We start from the raw sequence: 16,375 nt of genomic DNA, 5'->3' as shown, positions 1-16,375 counted from the left end.
GCGCTTCAGCTGTCTGTCGAAAAGAGAGGGACCAAGCTTCAGCGCCAACAGGAATGTGAAACCGGACGACTTGAGATATGATGTAGTGAGTCCAGATGATCCTCAACACGCCTGTTGGAACCAAAAGGGACGGAAGAATGATCATAATAATTATAATATTTTGATGTCGGATGATGAGTATCAGCAGCATCATCAGCATGTGCAGCAGGATGTCGCCCCCTCATGTGGATTCGCAGTTCGTCTTCTGGTATTTCCGAACCGGGAACGGTCCAAGTCTGTCACTGGAATCCAGTCCCAAAAAGAGGGCTACCCTACATCTCATTGTCCCTTGTTTTTTTAGTTGAGGATGCATTGGTTTGATTTGGGATATCTATTGACTTTTTATGTTTCATATTTCGTACAATCTTCAAAAATCTTCATATACCACATGGATACTCATAATTCGTGGTTTCGAAACCTTAGGGCTAGCTACAAAGTTATTACCGTAGTACTAACTCGCTATCAATGACGGAACACAACATGATAACGACCTTCCAGTAGAAGTGCCGGCTAGATAGCCCGATGGATACACCGATTGAGAACTGCGCATCATGTCAAGAGCCATTTTCATCGCTCGGTTTCTGATCTCCTCACGCTAATCCAATCCCGAAGACTAACTAAGAGGAGTAGAAGCGCCATCTCCGCCATCTCCGCCACCTCCTCCCCTCCTTCACCCCCTCCAAGAGAGGTGGGGTACATCCCACCGCAAGTTCGCAACTGTCGCAATCCCGAGGTGGCAGGTTGTTATTGATCTTCGTGACTGACCGACTGATTGATATGCGGGGGAAGAACCGGGTTAATTCGCTTTATCTGTCAGATGGAGGTGGGGTTCTCGTCCGAGTGCCACTTTCAATGTATATAAGTTATCTTGTCAGCTACGTAGACAGTACATTCAATACACAAGCCGAGTAGGTCCAGCTGGCACAGGGTTGATACCAGCGAATTGGATACTCTGAGCTTGACCAACTCATTGTTGTCTAGACGCATTCCCTTACTGCGAGCGCCTTACCGATCCATCGATATCTCGAGGATCTAGATACTCTAATCAATGTTGGGGCGCTTCGCTATCGTGGCATTGCTTTTAGTCATTCAAGGGGTTCTCCGATGATGTGCTGCAGCCTTGCCGGTTTCAAGGCCACCGCTCACGGCTAATACCTACGTAGTACTAAGATTGATTTTCACCACTGAAGCCACATTTGGGTGTCACTAGTCGGGCAAAACCGCATGTGCTCGACTGAGAATCAAGGAATCCATCTAATATACTTTACCCGACAAGTCGATCAGATTCACCGACGTAGTTTGCAGGAAGGTGTTGGAGGTCTCGGCGCCGAGATCTGGAAGCTTTGGTCTCCTTGCTGCACACCTTACGGGGCCCCGAGCGGACTGCTTTACCGTTGTGGGTAATAGTATCGGGGAGGAGTAACATGGCTCCCAAAAAGGTTACCTATGTCAATGCAGCTTCCAGTTCCAGCTGGACTGGCCAGATGGGCAATGAGAGTAGCTAAGTATGCATGCCAGGCAACGGGGATAGTTTCGGAGGTCTGGTTCGACGGCAGTCTCATCCAACCATGTCGGGTCTTGTCCAATATAGATGCAGATCGAGGAATGCACCTCCCTAATTATCGAATCAGACCGCCCTGCGATTTGATTATTCCCGTGCAGACAAGAATTCCCGATCGTGTTCCCTCTCACATTCTACTGATTTGTGCTTACTATTATTACTCACATGCCGGTCCTCAATCCACGGCGATTATGATTCTGATGTTGCATATCCCGCACCCTCCTCGGGTCATCATCCACTCAAAACCGAGGGAATAATGTCCCTTGGGCATTGTCTGGTCGCAAAAATGGAAGGGTCCGCCTAGCTTCATCCTCCCCAAGGTTGCCTTATCACGATTGGTTTTCTGATGGGGAGGCATCCTGCATCAGTGACGGCTACTCGCCTGCAAGTCGCGGTTGGAGAATGGGTTTCCGACGTCTCTATCCTATATGCGTGCACTGCATAGCCTCGTATAGGGTCGTTCACTGGAAAGGTAGCTTCCGACAACCTGTTTTTGTCTGGGACTGGAAAAGACACGTGAGAGATGATATCCATCGTGCCATCGTCATGACTGCCGTAGGCATGATTTCCGAGGGTCTGTGCAGCTGGAGCTGTTTACTAAAACCCTACCTTATTGTCGAGAGACGCCGGGGTCTGACCTGAACCAGGGAGCCTCATATTGTAATATCAGCCTGGCGCGGCATGACCAAACAGATGACCCCGCTCCGGCGTAATATCTTGATCTGGTACATCCTTGTAAGCTCAGGCCTGCACCGGAAATGTCAATACATCCATTTGAAAGGCGACACGGGTGGTCACGGATGGACGGATGGAATGGGATGGTGGATGGATGGGGAAGGCAGCATGACGTCACTGCGCAGGCGACAGGACCCATCAGCAGGATCTATCCACGACGGTCGGAAAGCCAGACGAGCGCCAAGAAGCGGCCTTCGATCGAGGCATCGGATGGCCCGGGGCACGTGGCGGCACCAGCAGGCCTGTATGGTGCCTGAGGCATTATGCCATTGGAGTCAATCATGTCACGTGATGTAGAACAGCGGAATCGGGTTATTAATTTATCCGTCAAGTATTGTCCTCAGGCACGAACGAGCTTTGCGCGCCGACAGACTGAGGCGTCTCTGCTCCCTGTTTGGCGTCCCTTCCATTCATTCGCCTGGCAGTTCATCCTCAAAGTGCTTTCCATAAACCACGGTCACCATGCCTAGGAAACTACGCGCAGCCGCACAGCAGGCGGCACAAACAATGAGTATGTCAATTGATCCCTGACTTTTGGTCCTTTTCTTTTTTTATGCGCGTCTTTTCTTTCGCAAAGAACAATTGAAAAAAGACAGACAAAACACAAAAGGACACCCAAATGTTGACTCTCATCGACTCTCTCTTAGAAAACGTGCCTCCTCCACTCGAGGACGCCTCTGATGAAGAAATGGCCGAAGCACCGCCGTCCAACGAGCCTTCGCCGCCTGTAGAGGAAACTGGCGATGCGTCCGATAAACCCGACGCCGACGCCGACGCCGAGACCAAGCCCGAACCGCAACCCGCGCCCGTCCCGGAAGAAGAGCCGGCAACAACACCGGCGCAAGCAACCCACACACCCTCGCTAGGAGAGACGCCCTCCTACACTGGGGGTCGCCAGTCCGCCATCCCGCGAAAGCGGCGCATCGGTCGTCCGCCGAAGAACCCCCCGCCAGACTATGACCTGCCGGATGATGGCACGCCGCATACGCCGATCCATGTGAGCACGCCGGTGAAGAGGAGGCGCGGCCGGCCGGCGGCCAGCGGTGGACGGTGGGCGCGAAATCGGGGCCCGTCGCACGTTACGCAGGTGCCCATTGACAAGGAGGGTAACATGATGGACGTGGTCAATGATGAGGTGCAAGTGCCCGAAGACCCGGTTGGCGAGACCAAGGTCGGCAAGAATGGCGTCCTGCAGGGAGGTCGAGAATACAGGGTCCGCACATTCACCATCCTCAACCGCAGTGATCGGTTGTACATGTTGTCCACCGAGCCGGCGCGATGCATTGGGTTCAGGGACTCGTATCTTTTCTTCCAGAAGCACAAATTCCTCTACAAGATCATCATCGACGACGAGGCGAAACGCGACCTCATTGAGAGGGACGTTCTCCCTCACTCCTACAAAGGTCGCGCCATCGGTGTAGTCACGGCTCGTTCCGTGTTTCGCGAATTCGGCGCCAAGATTGTCGTTGGTGGTCGCAAAGTTATCGACGATTACAATGAAAAGGCAGCCCTCGAACGTGGCGACGTTGAAGGCGAGCTGGCGGTTCCGGAGGATAAACTCCCTCCACCCGGTGAGGAGTACAATCGGAACCAATTCGTAGCGTGGCACGGAGCCAGCGCTGTCTATCACACCGCGACGCCGGCACAACCTCTGCCGGTAGGCAAAGCCGTCGATTCTAAGAAGCGGAAGGTGACCGTGACGGGCGACAATTGGATGCTTGAGCACGCGCGGGAGGCCAGGTATGGACTTTCATCTCTTACGCTTACGGCCAACTCACGATACTGACTCAAACGCAGCAACTTCAACACGCTCATCTCAACCGCGCGTCGCCAAAACCTAGCAGGAACGTACGACATCCACACCAACTCCATGCAGTATCCCAAGACCATGCAGGCATCGCACGCTCGCTGGGAGCGTCTTCCTCCACCCGACCCGCGTCTATCAACCAAGTTGATGCACGACCTGTCGACCCTAACCCTCACCAACGGGGCGGGCCAGACCCCCAAAGAAACAAGCCCATTTCAACAGCCCGAACAAGGACAACAAGAACCGGAGCAGCAAGAACAACAAGAAGAAGACTCCAACCCCACAGAGCCCAAAGAACCATTCCAACCAACCGACCAGCCCACCCCCGCCCCGCCACCAACCCCGAAGACCAAACCGAGCCCGAGTCCGAGCCCAAGAAAACCCTCTTCCCTCCCATCCCAGCGCCCTTCTCTCACCGCCTCGCCGTCCACGACGTGTACTACGAATCGCCCCCTTACTCAAACATGGGCCTCCCCGGCCCCGACGGCGACGTGCACGACCTCGGCACAAACGGCGTGATCAGCGTCGCGCACCCGACGAACCCAGAGTTCGTCGGACCGGAGATCCTCGAGGAGCTGCCGACCGATTGCAAGGAGGCGCTTGTCGAGGCGGCCGCGCGCGAGTGGGAGTGGAAGTCAAGATGGCGAAGCGAGACGTCTGATGGGACGCGCACAACGCCGCTGAAGAGTTATGCTTGGTTTCCTTAATATATACTCTTTTTTTCCCCTCTCTTTCTTTCTTTCTTTCTCCTTATTGGTATGTAACAGTACCTAGTCATGTCCTCACGCACCGATTATCCATCCGTCACGTTAATCCATCACCCGTTACCGTTAATTCACCAAATCACGAATCAATCTGGCAATAACTTGCAATTCTCCCACTGCTTTTGCTCCTTTCTTTCTTCTTCTTATTACTATTACTATTCCACGACCAATGTTCTACGTTCAATGCTAAATTATGGGAGTGGGGGGGTTATAGTCTGGCGTGACAAACCAACAGGAGAGTTTCTTCAAAATGGGGAGTTTCGGTTGTATGTGTGTGTTGATTACTTTACTTTTTTGTCTACCTTAGTTTACTTTACTATTATATCATATGTTGTTTTATATCTCTGATTGTAGTTGACATGCTTTTCTATTATCTCTCATCTCATCTTCTTGATTGAGTTTCCGGGTGTTGGCTGGCTACGGAGTACTTGTCTATTTCTCCCGTACTACATCAGTAGTAGTAGCGATGTTACTCATTACTCGACCAGATAGAACCGGTAATATCTAAGATACTATAGACAGACTGTCTGTATTCAATAATATAGTAGAACAGATATAGAGACTCGTTTCAATCATGCATGGGATAGTAATAATAATATAGGTGGAGGCACCTATAAATAGTAGGTAGTAGTAGATGGATAAACTCCGGTTGTTGGCGCAACGCAAATGAATCTCCCAATCAATCAAGCAATCAATCAATCAATCAATAAGAATCAAAACCCCGCGCGTAGCATCGCATAATATCCTCGCCAACAGTGCAGTGCAATGTAATGAAAAGGAGGCGGAGGGGGGAAGGGGAAGAGGAAGAAAAGAGGAGAGATAGATGACGATCACATGGCCATTTCGGCACGCAGCTTCTCCAGCTCGGCTTCCTCGTCTTCTTCCTGTGACTTCGGGGGGGCGTGTTCTTTGACTGTAATTATTGTCTGTTAGTTTCGTTGCCTTTAAGATAAAATGTAGAAGGGGAGAAGAATATGCTTACTCGGTCCATTCGCAGCAGATGGTAACCTGCCCAGCTGGTCCGCGACCGGTACCGTTCCCGTGCTGAGCATCTTCTCGTCCATGGCTTCCTGCTCCAGGCCCTGGAGTTCTTCGTCCAGCTCTGTCTCGTCGGGCTGTTCGCCAAGCGGGTTGCTCGAGATGGCTTGCGCAATCTCGTCGCCGAGCTGGTGCTGTTCGCGGAGTTGGTCCCTACATTGCGGTCAGTATGTTGCCATATAGATTCCCAAGGCTGTAATGTAACCCACATGGTCTCGTCGACCTTGTCGATCGTCATGGCACCGTGGATCTGGCTCATCGCCGCACCAGCCGCCTTCATCGCGTTCAGAGTCTCCTGGTTGATGTTCGCCGTCTCGATCGAATAGATCTGCTGCTCGAGCTGGGTGATTTGTGCCGTGGTCTGTTCGAGGTTCTTCTCGTGGAGCTTTTTCCGTCGCAGGGCGGCCTTGGCCACTATTTAATCATTAATAATTTGCTGCCATATGAACAGGCAAAGAAGATAGACAAAAAACAACAACATACCGTTCTTATTCGCCGTGACATTCTTCTTCGCAATCGACTCCTGCTCATCCATCTGCGCCTCCAAATGTTTCTCTCTCTTCTGCAGCATATCCAGCTGCTCCCGCAGCATCAGGATCGCATTCTTAGGCGCATCCTTCCGCTTCTGGGCCGCCGAGCCACCAAACCAAGACAACATCTCGATAAAACAGATTTGATCTCTATCCTTTTGCCAAAAAAGGGAAGCCTAAAAAAAAGCCCGATACCTAGGACGACCGTGCAAAACCGCCCCTGGCGATGTATCGTATGCACGCTCCTTTCTTTGTTTACGCGGTTTTCCCTCTCTCAATCGGCCAGGGAGGAGGGTACGGCGGAGGGCGGAAGTGGTCGGTGAGGGAGGGGCTGCGAGAGGGTCTCGGGCGGAAATGGGCGATGGTTATCGTGGGGATTTTGCCGCACTCGATGGCGATAAGCAAGCCGTTGACCGGAGACTAGGGGGGGGAAATGACAGGGCCACGCAACGTAAATAGGCAGCCGTCAAAACAAAAGAAACTAGGAAGGATAAGAGTGTCGTCGGATGAGGCGGAGGATCGAAGGGAGACGTTGGCGAACTGGCAAAATAGGATGGGAGAGACGATGGATGATAGACAGACTAACCTAAATTTCCCCTCGTTGGCCGATGACATGCCGCACTAGGCCTGTCGGAGTGTGATGTCACGTGCCCCTCCTACTGATTACTTCTACCTTCAATTACTTCTACCTTCAATTACTTCACTACACTGTGTACTATCAAGGAGTATACTATCTATCTCGACACTTTTTCTGCAGAAATGAAAAGAAACAAAGCAACCACATGACTACCCCCCTCCCGTCAACGAGAGCCTTTCTCTCCGACCTCCCCTCCCTTCCACCAGACACCAAAGTCCGCTTCCTCGGTTGGTGCGTCTTAACGTCACAATCCTCCATGTTGAATGACAACATAGTGTAAATGTCAAGCACGAAACTCATCCCTATGACAGCGTAAAAACCTACTCCATTACCACTGGCCACCTCACCGTGGAACACAACTACCCCCCGCAGAGACCCCCGCCTAGCGTCTCCGTCGACGTCAATGCTATCATAGGCAGTTTAACGTCTGAGGAGCTGCGCGTAGGCGCGTGGGTCAATGTTATCGGGTATGTCAGGCGCGTGCCGACTTTAGAAGAAGTCGCTGCTGCCGCTGAAACTCCCGTGCACGTGGACGCCGTGATGGTCTTTCCGGCGGGGGCGATCGCCCTGGGGGAGTATGAGCGGACGTTGAGCGACGTGTTGGAGGTGGACCGGTGGGTTCGCAGGCCTTGAGTAATGGCAAATTCATAAATTATCGAGTATCAGGAGCATCATAACTACTGAGGATATACTCTAGGTGAAACATATTGGATCTTGCTATCTATTAATGCTATCTTGTGGTATAATCCTGTCTATTATCTATTACTCAACCTAATCTGTGTCTATATAATGTTTGGGTGCTACGCATTAGTTCTAACCAACCATGCAACCCAGAATGAATAAATCAAACGCCAACGCCATCCATGCTAGATGGCTTTTGCAAACAAACAAATAACTTTTAACTTTTTTTTGTCATCATGACGTGCACTTGGTCCATGGTCTCATCAAATAAACCAGAAAACAAGCCGTGATGCCCGAGACTAGACATCCATCTTCATATCCTCGGCGTTCTGCGCCGCCAGCCGCTGCTCCAGCCGTTGCTCCAGCCGCTTCCGCTTCCCCTCCATCTTCCTCTTGTCCTCCTGCATCTGGGAGATAAGAGCACTCTTCTGGCGGATCTTGTACCCGTATTTGTAGAAGATGAACGGAATCGGAATGATAGCCACCTCGAGCAGACCGAGCAGCGTCCCGGCCCAGTTAGGGCCCAACCCGGCATACAGATACGTTCCCACCAGGGGCATCACACCGCCGAGGACGCTCCGGACGACTGAGTTACCGGCCATCGCAGACGCAGCGTACACGCCGTAACTGTGCGCGAGGTAGTTCGACGCATAGATAAAGACACCCGTGTTCCCCGCGCCGAAGAACATGCCCGCCAGGATAGGCGCGATCCAATGGATAGAAGCCGGAGAGCAAGTCCACGCGAACCAGAGCTCACCGACAGGGATAAGCACAGCCGAGATACACACGATAGAGACCATCGCCTCCGCAGACACCTTTCCAGTCTCGGGATCAATGCGGTGACTATTAATCATGCGGCGGATGAGCGGCTCACACACGATAGTCACCATACACCCGGTTCCGATACCCAAGAACCCAAGCCCCGAGATACCCAGCGACCACCCGCGGATCTCGCGGTAGACGATCGGGTAGGCTGTGAAACACAGGTACAGGATACCGTAGACGATGCCGATGTAGATGTTCCAGAAGATGCAGATGGGCTCGGTGACGGCCATGACGAACGGCCGGCCCAGCGCGACCTTGAGCATTTCGCCGATGGTCGTCTTCTCGTCGTAGCGGCTCCACCAGCGGGCTTCGCCTGTTTCTTCGCGCATGCGTGCCGCCTTGCGCTTGAGGAGGATGGGCCCGTAGGTTTCTTTCATGGCGAGGCAGAAGACGAGCGCGATGGCGGATAGGATTAGCGAGATCCATTGCATCCAGCGCCAGCCGAGGTACTCTGTGACGAAGCCTCCGATGATGGGGCCCAGGACTGTGCGTGGTTGCTTAGCGTCCGGTTCGAATATAGAGGGGAACGGGTAAACCCACCTGGACCGTTTACAGGGCCAATACTCCAGATCGACATGGCCAGAGCCCGCTGGTCGTCGTTCACCAAGTCGGATACCATCCCCGGCGCGCTGGAGATCATCACGCTTCCAAACAGTGCTCCAATGAACCGCACCACGATGAGAGTGGTGACGGATTTGGCCAGCGCGCACGGGATGATCAGGATAGAAAAGATAACGAGACATATGGCTGCGACGGGCCGGCGGCCGTATACCTCGCTCAAAGGCGCCGTGAACATCGAGCCTACCGCCAGACCAATGAGGTAGAACGTCAGGCCTAAAGTGACGATTATGCTGGGGCTCTCAAACTCGGCGGAGATTTGCTCAGCGCCGGAGGTGTATGAGGTTGAGTAGATGACGCTGGTATTGACCGGGTTAGTTCTCGACAGTCCAGCCACTACGCAGTAGTGGTAGTAGTGGCAGTGACAGTGGGTAGGGGCGACGGGCTAACTTACATCATGACGGTGTTCCACGAGAGAAACGCGATGCACATGGCTTTGTAGGCCAGGGACCAGTTCTTAGGATTTTCCGGGTCGTCATCGCCCTCCCAGTCTACTTCGTAGCTGGGGTCAGACGTCCCCGTCGTTCCATGCGACGTAACCCTTCGAGTGAGATTGGGCTCTGGCTCAGACAGTCGAGAGATCCTCTGCGTCAGGGTCTCGATTTGGTGTATGGTGTCTTCCGAGGAGGTGGTTGAACCGCCGATGGAGTGGGCATCCCCTTCCATAGCCTCCTCCTGGCTATGCCGAGACCATTTCTCGTCGACTTGGGGAGGCGCCTGGGAGGATGACATCTTCCAGGCGCATATGATAGTAGTATTGAGTGGAAGGTTGTATGCTAGCCAGTGAGTATAGATAGTCGATTGGATCTGGGCCAAAGTCTATGTCAATGTTGGGATGAGATAGTATAGTATAGTATGAGTCAATGGATCCGCCAAGAATTTGGGATTCTGATCTGGAATTATGTAGTTGGGTTTGCTAAGGAGAAATTAAAAAGTAAAAGATAAATCAAGCTGTCAAGGATATAGACCGCAAACAGAATGACAGCGGAGGAATGGATTAATGGCCGAGTTCGGTAGAGAAAAGCAGACTCATAGAACAAGAGAAAGATTCTCTCCCAACCACGATGGGAAAAGATGAATAGTAGTGTTTGCAAACCCGAAGAACGCTTCAGATTAAAAAAGAAAAAAAATCCTGACGGGCAGGATTGATTGACATTCTTATTTCCAGAGACACCCCTAGTGGCCCTGATCCTTAATAATGTACTACTACACAGGTGGGGCTTCAAATAGGAACATTGAGAACTAGGGCACGACAGCATGGGACTAACTGACAAGCGGCACCTTTGGCCGGAATTAAGCATGAATCATGTTGAAGCTGTCAGTATCTCCGAGAGTGCAGGCTATCAACAGTCTTTTACATGCCCACTAGTGGGTTTGACTTTTCCAGAGTCCATTCTGGTAGACAGGAGGGATCCATATCCCGTAACTAGAAACGGAGACCCAGACCGAGTTTGAGGCATTTGATCCCGTCATGGTTCCCCACTCAGGCTTGTTTAAACCTTTTTGAATGTGGTTGATTTATCTACTTAGATCGAGTGATATGCATGGTGAAGATAGGTCATCGGGCATGGTATGCCTGCTGGTATGTGGCGTAGACGTTTCCCGACAGCTCCATGACTCCCAGGATGGGTCTGACTTAACCACAACCGGATTCATGCAGCATTTCTCTCCATGTTTCATACTACTGGTGTTTCTTTTGTAACCTGTAGTTTTGATGCAGACTGGAAAAGATTGATCTCATGGGACATTATGAAAGCCAGTTCATATCCGTCCTCACGAACGGGACTGACTCCACGCTCTGCTACCCCATAATATCCAACTCTATCTGGAGATTGATACGGGGAACCCGAGAATGGAGAAGCAATATCCAATGTTATCCATATCCAACTGGGTCCCGGGTGGGCTTGAAAGTTGGGACTCGACTCGGATAGCAGACCTAGAATTAGTGGTGCTAATGTTCCCGAATACCAAGACCGGACAGTCCCCACACCGTCCCGAAAGCCTTGATAGGGACAAAGGACCGAGTGACTCATTCGAATCAAGATATTTCTTCATGACAGGTAAACCACAGCATAGATACAGCCATGTACCACCTAAGATATGTATCTAGGATGTGGTGGTGATAGCACCAAACGCCCAGACTCCACGAGAAAATTCGTCCAGTAAGGATGAAGACCAGCCGGTTCCGGATTGCCGTCTGTGCCGGATTGCCGATCTTTTAGAGAATGCGCGTTTGCGACGGGGAATAGGGGGGGAAGACCCGAAGTGTGGAAGATACTCGTTGGGCATCCATGCTCCTGCTGCTGTATTCTCGATGTCGGTTAATGTCCGAACATGGAGCTTCAAATGGGGTTTCCAACGTGGACAACCCTAGGAGGTTTTGTCACATGCAGGGTCGTGGTAGTAGATACAGTAGCTTCGGAGGGAAGTTCCTGGCTGATATGATGGGGTATATGCCATTCTACTAATGTCAAACATTGCCATCACTGTGAGTATTGAATTGTAGGTAATGATGAGAAGTCAAGATTTGTAAGGCAGAAAACATTGTATCAGCGCACGTTTCAGGTGTCATGTTTTTGAGTCCTCAGGCACACAATCTATATGGTTAAACCACAGATATCTTTTCTTGTTTCTACTACGGTTTTCATGGTTCTTCATTTTTAATTTGAATTAATCTATTTTTACTATTTGATTAATCTCCCATATATCTCACTCCCAGTCCTAGCAAGTCTGGTCTTTGCCTCTTTTCGCCCCTTGTTTATACCGAACACTCTTCTCTCCGGTTTAAGGTGCAGCACGTGCCTTGTCACCGTTAAACAATCCCATCAGATTTATAAACCGTTTCCATCGAGACAGTCTTTCCCATCCGACCTGCTTTTCATCTACACCTATAGTCACCATGATCGATTGCGATTTAATTTGGGATTTGGATCCCTCAGTCAGCTCGGTCGCGCCGTTGAGACTCTTCATCCAATGAACGAATCAGCGCTAGCGATGACAGACAATAGGTGGATAAGTCTAGAACTGCTTCACTAACCGAGGCGACTAAATATGGAACTCAGTCGCTACGGGGAACCGATCCATGGCTCGATTCTAACGCCCTTCTCTGAGCAATGATAAGATTCAACATTGCCTCTGGTACCTGTCTCATCCTAATATAATAAACACAACACATTCTTTATAATCACGCCTAACAACCAGACCGGCGCTTCTTCAAGTCAGACTCTTGGCAATACAGCCTAAAGGTCATTTCCTGCGACGGATCGACACTCCCTTTCTTTCTTGGTCCCACGGATTCTTTGGCCCAGCATCTACGACTGTCGCAGTGCCTTGAGGGGTAGGCGCATAATCTCTATATCACGAGGTTCAAGCAACAAGGGTATCTCCCATAAACTAATCAAAATGTCAAACACAACCATCGCATCATGCGTCGCGGGGGCCGCCTTCCTTTACCTCTACCATGTAAACCGCGCAATGGTACAGGTCCCTGAGGAGGTGCGCCGTCTTTCTCCTCATCGCTGGACGGTCGAGGAAATCAAGGCGGCGTATGAGAAGGCCGCGGATTCCCCTGCCGACATGGCCGGCAGTATCCCGCCCAAGCAAAACCGACGTTATATCGTCACTGGCGGTTCCGGTATGTACTACTGTCGCCCGACGTAAGCTGTGGTCTGACGGTTTCTAGGCCTTGTGGGGAACTGGATTGTGACGCATCTTCTTACTCGCGGGGAAGACCCCGCTGCCATCCGAATCCTGGATCTCCAGGCGCCGAGTGATCGCATCCTCAATCAGGGCGTAGCATATATCAAGACAAACATCGTCGACGAAGAATCCGTGCAGAACGCCTTCTCCGCACCATGGCCGCAGGCTGTCGCCCAGCAGCCGCTATCCGTCTTCCACTGCGCCGCGGCGATCAGGCCCGCAGAGCGACACCGATGCTTCCTCCCCTTATGTCGCAATGTCAACGTACACGGCTCAGTCAACGTGCTGAACGCCGCAAAGAAGTACGGTGCCAGCTGCATGGTGGCCACATCGTCAGGCTCAATCGGCGTCCACCGCGCATCGTTCTGGATCCCCCCCTGGAGTAGCGCCCCGCGAAACCTAGCCCAAGTCGTCAGCGACTCGACCCCACTACCCCAATCGCACGACGAGTTCTTCGGCAACTACGCCGTCGCCAAAGCCGAAGCAGAGGCCATCATCCGCGACGCCGACTCCCTCGACGGCAACTTCCGCACCGGCTGCATCCGCCCCACAAACGGCATCTACGGCATCGGCGGCGACACCAGCGCAACCGTCACAGGCCAGTACCTCCGCAGCGGCGGCAGCCCCAGCTGGACCTACGACGTAGTGCACAGCTTCGTCAACGCGGAGAACGTCTCCATCGCGCACCTGCTCTACGAGCAGCGCCTCATCGAGCACACCGCCAACCCAACCGCCCTGCCCAACATCGGCGGCCAGGCCTTCGTCATCACCGACCCCAACCCCCCCGTCAACTTCGCCGACGTCTACCGTCTCCTCTCCACCCTCTCCAAGTCCCCCGTGAACTTCCCGCGCGTCGCCCCGTACCGTTCCTTCTCCTCTCCCACGTCCTCGAGTGCTACGCCATCCTCCAACACAAGTACCTCCCCTGGCTGCTTCCCCGGATCACGGGCGATATGGCCCAGCTGCAGCCTGGGCTGTTTTGCATCTCCAGTGTGCACACCGTCGGCGACGACTCCCGCGCTCGCAAGTCCCCTGCTCAGGGCGGGCTGGGCTATTCGACGCCCCTTACTACGCTGGACGGCATGGCTAAGCAGCTGGAGGAGTGGAACCGGAATTTGGAGCCCAAGGATGCCGCTGTTATTGAAGAGAAAGATTACGTGAATGTTAGCTCGGAGGGTGTGGAGGTTAACTTCCCTGTTCCTTCGAAGAAGCTGTGAGTCGCATCTTGATTGATGGGTGCAGCTAGACGAGTCGTCGGTGGAGAGGGTGTTCCACGAGTTGCATATATCATATTAGTATATACTCTGCTTATCATGCAAATAATACAGTCACAATAGTATTCAGTGAGAAGTGGTAGATAATACCTTAGCCCTCGTACTTGGCTTGCAATCGCAACGCTGACATCTACACCGGAGCTAACTTTTCAAACAGCACTCTATTTACTTCGTAATTCGCTCGTTAGTATGATACACTATCAAAGCTACGTCGCGGGTCTCTTGTTCATGCGCACGGTAGGTAATGTAGATAAAAGCATTCACATAATCTAGGGTATCATTATTGGTATTGGTGGATAGGATAGCCTGCGTTCGCCGGGTTTTCAGTTGGTAAGCATGCGACCGGGGCCGCCTTCTGGTCGCACGCATACTCGGTGGAGACTGGTTGTGTCTTGGGAGTGAGCCTGTAAGCAGACTTGGGGGGTACTCCCGGTTGACTATTATGCGGCTCCTCGAATATCTCTCGTCTCCTCAGGAGCAAGCACATCGACCGCTAGACCCTGAGATGCGTGACCTACTGAGTGCGGAAGGCTTCCAAGTAGCCAATCAGAGCCCAACCTAGCCAGACAACCACCGTCACCACGAGGGAAGAAGGGCAAAGAAGCAAGAAAAGAGGTCAACGGTCGCAGCCTACCGCCCCTGCTGCGAAAGTAACCGTCTCTGCTCCAAAATCTGCAACCGCAGATTCTCCGCCGCGAGCTCAACATCCAAAATAGCGCCAACCCCACGCTTCCACGACTCCTCCAAGCCAACCAGCTCGCCATGCCTCGCCTCCTGAGCCATCTTCCTTTCCTTATTCACCGTCTCGGCAGCCTCCTTCATCTCCGCGAGCTCTTTCTCGAGCCCGCGCAGAATCTCCTCCAGCTGCGAATTGCCAATCAACCACGCGTTCTTGCCGCTCTCTTCCAGCAGTGCCAGATTCTCATGCCGCATCGACAGATGCGAGCTGGCGGTGTATGCCTTCTGCAGCGTGCGACGCCACTCATCTAGGTCGGGGGCGCGTCGGGGCCGGTTGACCGGGCTGGCGCCTCGGGTGCTTCGTACCGGGAGAGGTCGATGCCACCCGTTAGTGGTTGGCCGGCGGCTTTGCGGTCGAGTTCTTGTTGGATGAGTGGGGAGAATCGGGGGGCCGAGAATTCGGGGATGGAGGGGTGGGTGACTGTTGTGTGGTCGTGGGGGAGCTCCGCTGTGATCAGTCGTTCTGCTGCTGCGCGGGCTTGAGCGGAGGGTGCGGTGTCGATGTCTGAATTGATTGACGCGTTAGACCATTATGGGGGATAATGGATGGAAGTGGGTTTTGGGGGTGACTTACAGGGAAGAGAGTCGTGTGACTCGTTGATGAGAGGCATGGTGTCTGTCCGTCCGAAGGAATTGAATAAGATAGGAAGGTATTATCGTAGTGGATGTTCTGGATCAGATGGATTGAAGTCGCTCTGATCGTTGGTTCTTTTCTGCCGAGGCGGTGAGATGTCCATGACTCAGCATTTAGTCATCACCGTAGGATCTGCATGTTTACAGATGATTCTTGTGGAGTAGCATGTTGTTTCTGAATCGCAAGATACCTCTTTATTTATAAAAGTGTGTGTCTTACCATTCTCGCTGTCAATGGCATCCTCCTTTGACCATACATGAAGCTGCACACTGTCATGCTAGAAGTCTTGGACAAGCTTTCTCCCCGCATGTTTAACATTAACCCTCGCCGGCTTTTCCCCCTTCTCAATGGAGACGGTGGAGCTGCCCCTTATGCTGATCTCTATGTGATGATTCGACACTCGCTTCTTTCCACTTTTCTGGGACTTTCCCCGCTAAACTAGGCACGAATTCACAAGCCAACAATGCTACTGGATGTCCAATAATGATCACGCGCCTTGGAAGCGATGCGCAATCAATAGTGGATCCTGGCTGGCTCTGGGCGGAGCGGGGTCCCCGGTTGCAGAAGGGTATACCCAATCAAGGCCCCTGCTCTGGGGGGACGGACGGCCTGTACCGATTTCTCCAAATGTCACCCTGTTCCTCAACCCCGCGCCAATCGTATCATTGCGGCCACTTCGCTTGCACTCCTTAGCGTTGCAAATCACGCTCCTCCTTCGTGCAAACCGGCTGGCTTGATCATGCGCTGTAATAACGATCGCCTCACCTCGGCTTCGAGCTATACGCAGGACGGATC

General features: G+C 52.4%; 6 protein-coding genes across 6 annotated transcripts; 3 read left to right on the top strand and 3 right to left on the bottom strand.

The window, feature by feature from the left end:
• Window positions 1-2,564: 2,564 nt before the first annotated feature.
• Window positions 2,565-5,233, top strand: P168DRAFT_290256 (uncharacterized protein). The gene is made up of 4 exons (XM_024837169.1): window positions 2,565-2,846; window positions 2,983-4,075; window positions 4,133-4,506; window positions 4,545-5,233. Exons 1-4 carry the CDS (start codon window positions 2,798-2,800, stop codon window positions 4,847-4,849), a joined length of 1,821 nt encoding a protein of 606 aa, XP_024692763.1. The 5' UTR covers window positions 2,565-2,797; the 3' UTR covers window positions 4,850-5,233.
• Window positions 5,234-5,433: 200 nt separating this feature from the next.
• Window positions 5,434-7,036, bottom strand: P168DRAFT_327150 (ESCRT-III subunit protein SNF7). Its single transcript, XM_024841209.1, has 4 exons — window positions 6,428-7,036; window positions 6,154-6,358; window positions 5,889-6,097; window positions 5,434-5,819 (listed from the first exon to the last, which is right to left on the bottom strand). Exons 1-4 carry the CDS (start codon window positions 6,600-6,602, stop codon window positions 5,737-5,739), a joined length of 672 nt encoding a protein of 223 aa, XP_024692762.1. The 5' UTR covers window positions 6,603-7,036; the 3' UTR covers window positions 5,434-5,736.
• A 220-nt stretch (window positions 7,037-7,256) lies between these two features.
• Window positions 7,257-7,912, top strand: P168DRAFT_327149 (nuclear telomere cap complex subunit Ten1; the record flags this gene model as incomplete). Its single annotated transcript, XM_024841208.1, has 2 exons — window positions 7,257-7,342; window positions 7,423-7,912. The coding sequence occupies 2 exons, from the start codon at window positions 7,257-7,259 to the stop codon at window positions 7,742-7,744; spliced, it is 408 nt and encodes a 135-aa protein (XP_024692761.1). The 3' UTR covers window positions 7,745-7,912.
• Window positions 7,864-10,363, bottom strand: P168DRAFT_268845 (MFS multidrug transporter). The gene is made up of 3 exons (XM_024835113.1): window positions 9,630-10,363; window positions 9,158-9,534; window positions 7,864-9,101 (listed from the first exon to the last, which is right to left on the bottom strand). The coding sequence occupies exons 1-3, from the start codon at window positions 9,965-9,967 to the stop codon at window positions 8,092-8,094; spliced, it is 1,725 nt and encodes a 574-aa protein (XP_024692760.1). The 5' UTR covers window positions 9,968-10,363; the 3' UTR covers window positions 7,864-8,091.
• A 2,274-nt stretch (window positions 10,364-12,637) lies between these two features.
• Window positions 12,638-14,151, top strand: P168DRAFT_318507 (putative 3-beta hydroxysteroid dehydrogenase/isomerase family protein; the record flags this gene model as incomplete). The annotated part of the gene is made up of 3 exons (XM_024840206.1): window positions 12,638-12,869; window positions 12,918-13,771; window positions 13,828-14,151. 3 exons carry the CDS (start codon window positions 12,638-12,640, stop codon window positions 14,149-14,151), a joined length of 1,410 nt encoding a protein of 469 aa, XP_024692759.1.
• A 318-nt stretch (window positions 14,152-14,469) lies between these two features.
• On the bottom strand, window positions 14,470-15,595 carry P168DRAFT_290252 (pre-mRNA-splicing factor SPF27 family protein). Its single transcript, XM_024837168.1, has 3 exons — window positions 15,521-15,595; window positions 15,226-15,451; window positions 14,470-15,154 (listed from the first exon to the last, which is right to left on the bottom strand). Exons 1-3 carry the CDS (start codon window positions 15,555-15,557, stop codon window positions 14,839-14,841), a joined length of 579 nt encoding a protein of 192 aa, XP_024692758.1. The 5' UTR covers window positions 15,558-15,595; the 3' UTR covers window positions 14,470-14,838.
• Window positions 15,596-16,375: the final 780 nt, after the last annotated feature.

The sequence above is a fragment of the Aspergillus campestris genome (genome assembly GCF_002847485.1).
Source record: "Aspergillus campestris IBT 28561 chromosome Unknown P168scaffold_6, whole genome shotgun sequence".
NCBI classification, from domain to species: domain Eukaryota; kingdom Fungi; phylum Ascomycota; class Eurotiomycetes; order Eurotiales; family Aspergillaceae; genus Aspergillus; species Aspergillus campestris.
The sequence above is the reverse complement of the archived record's forward strand: the minus strand, read 5'-3'. Positions and strand labels throughout refer to the sequence as shown.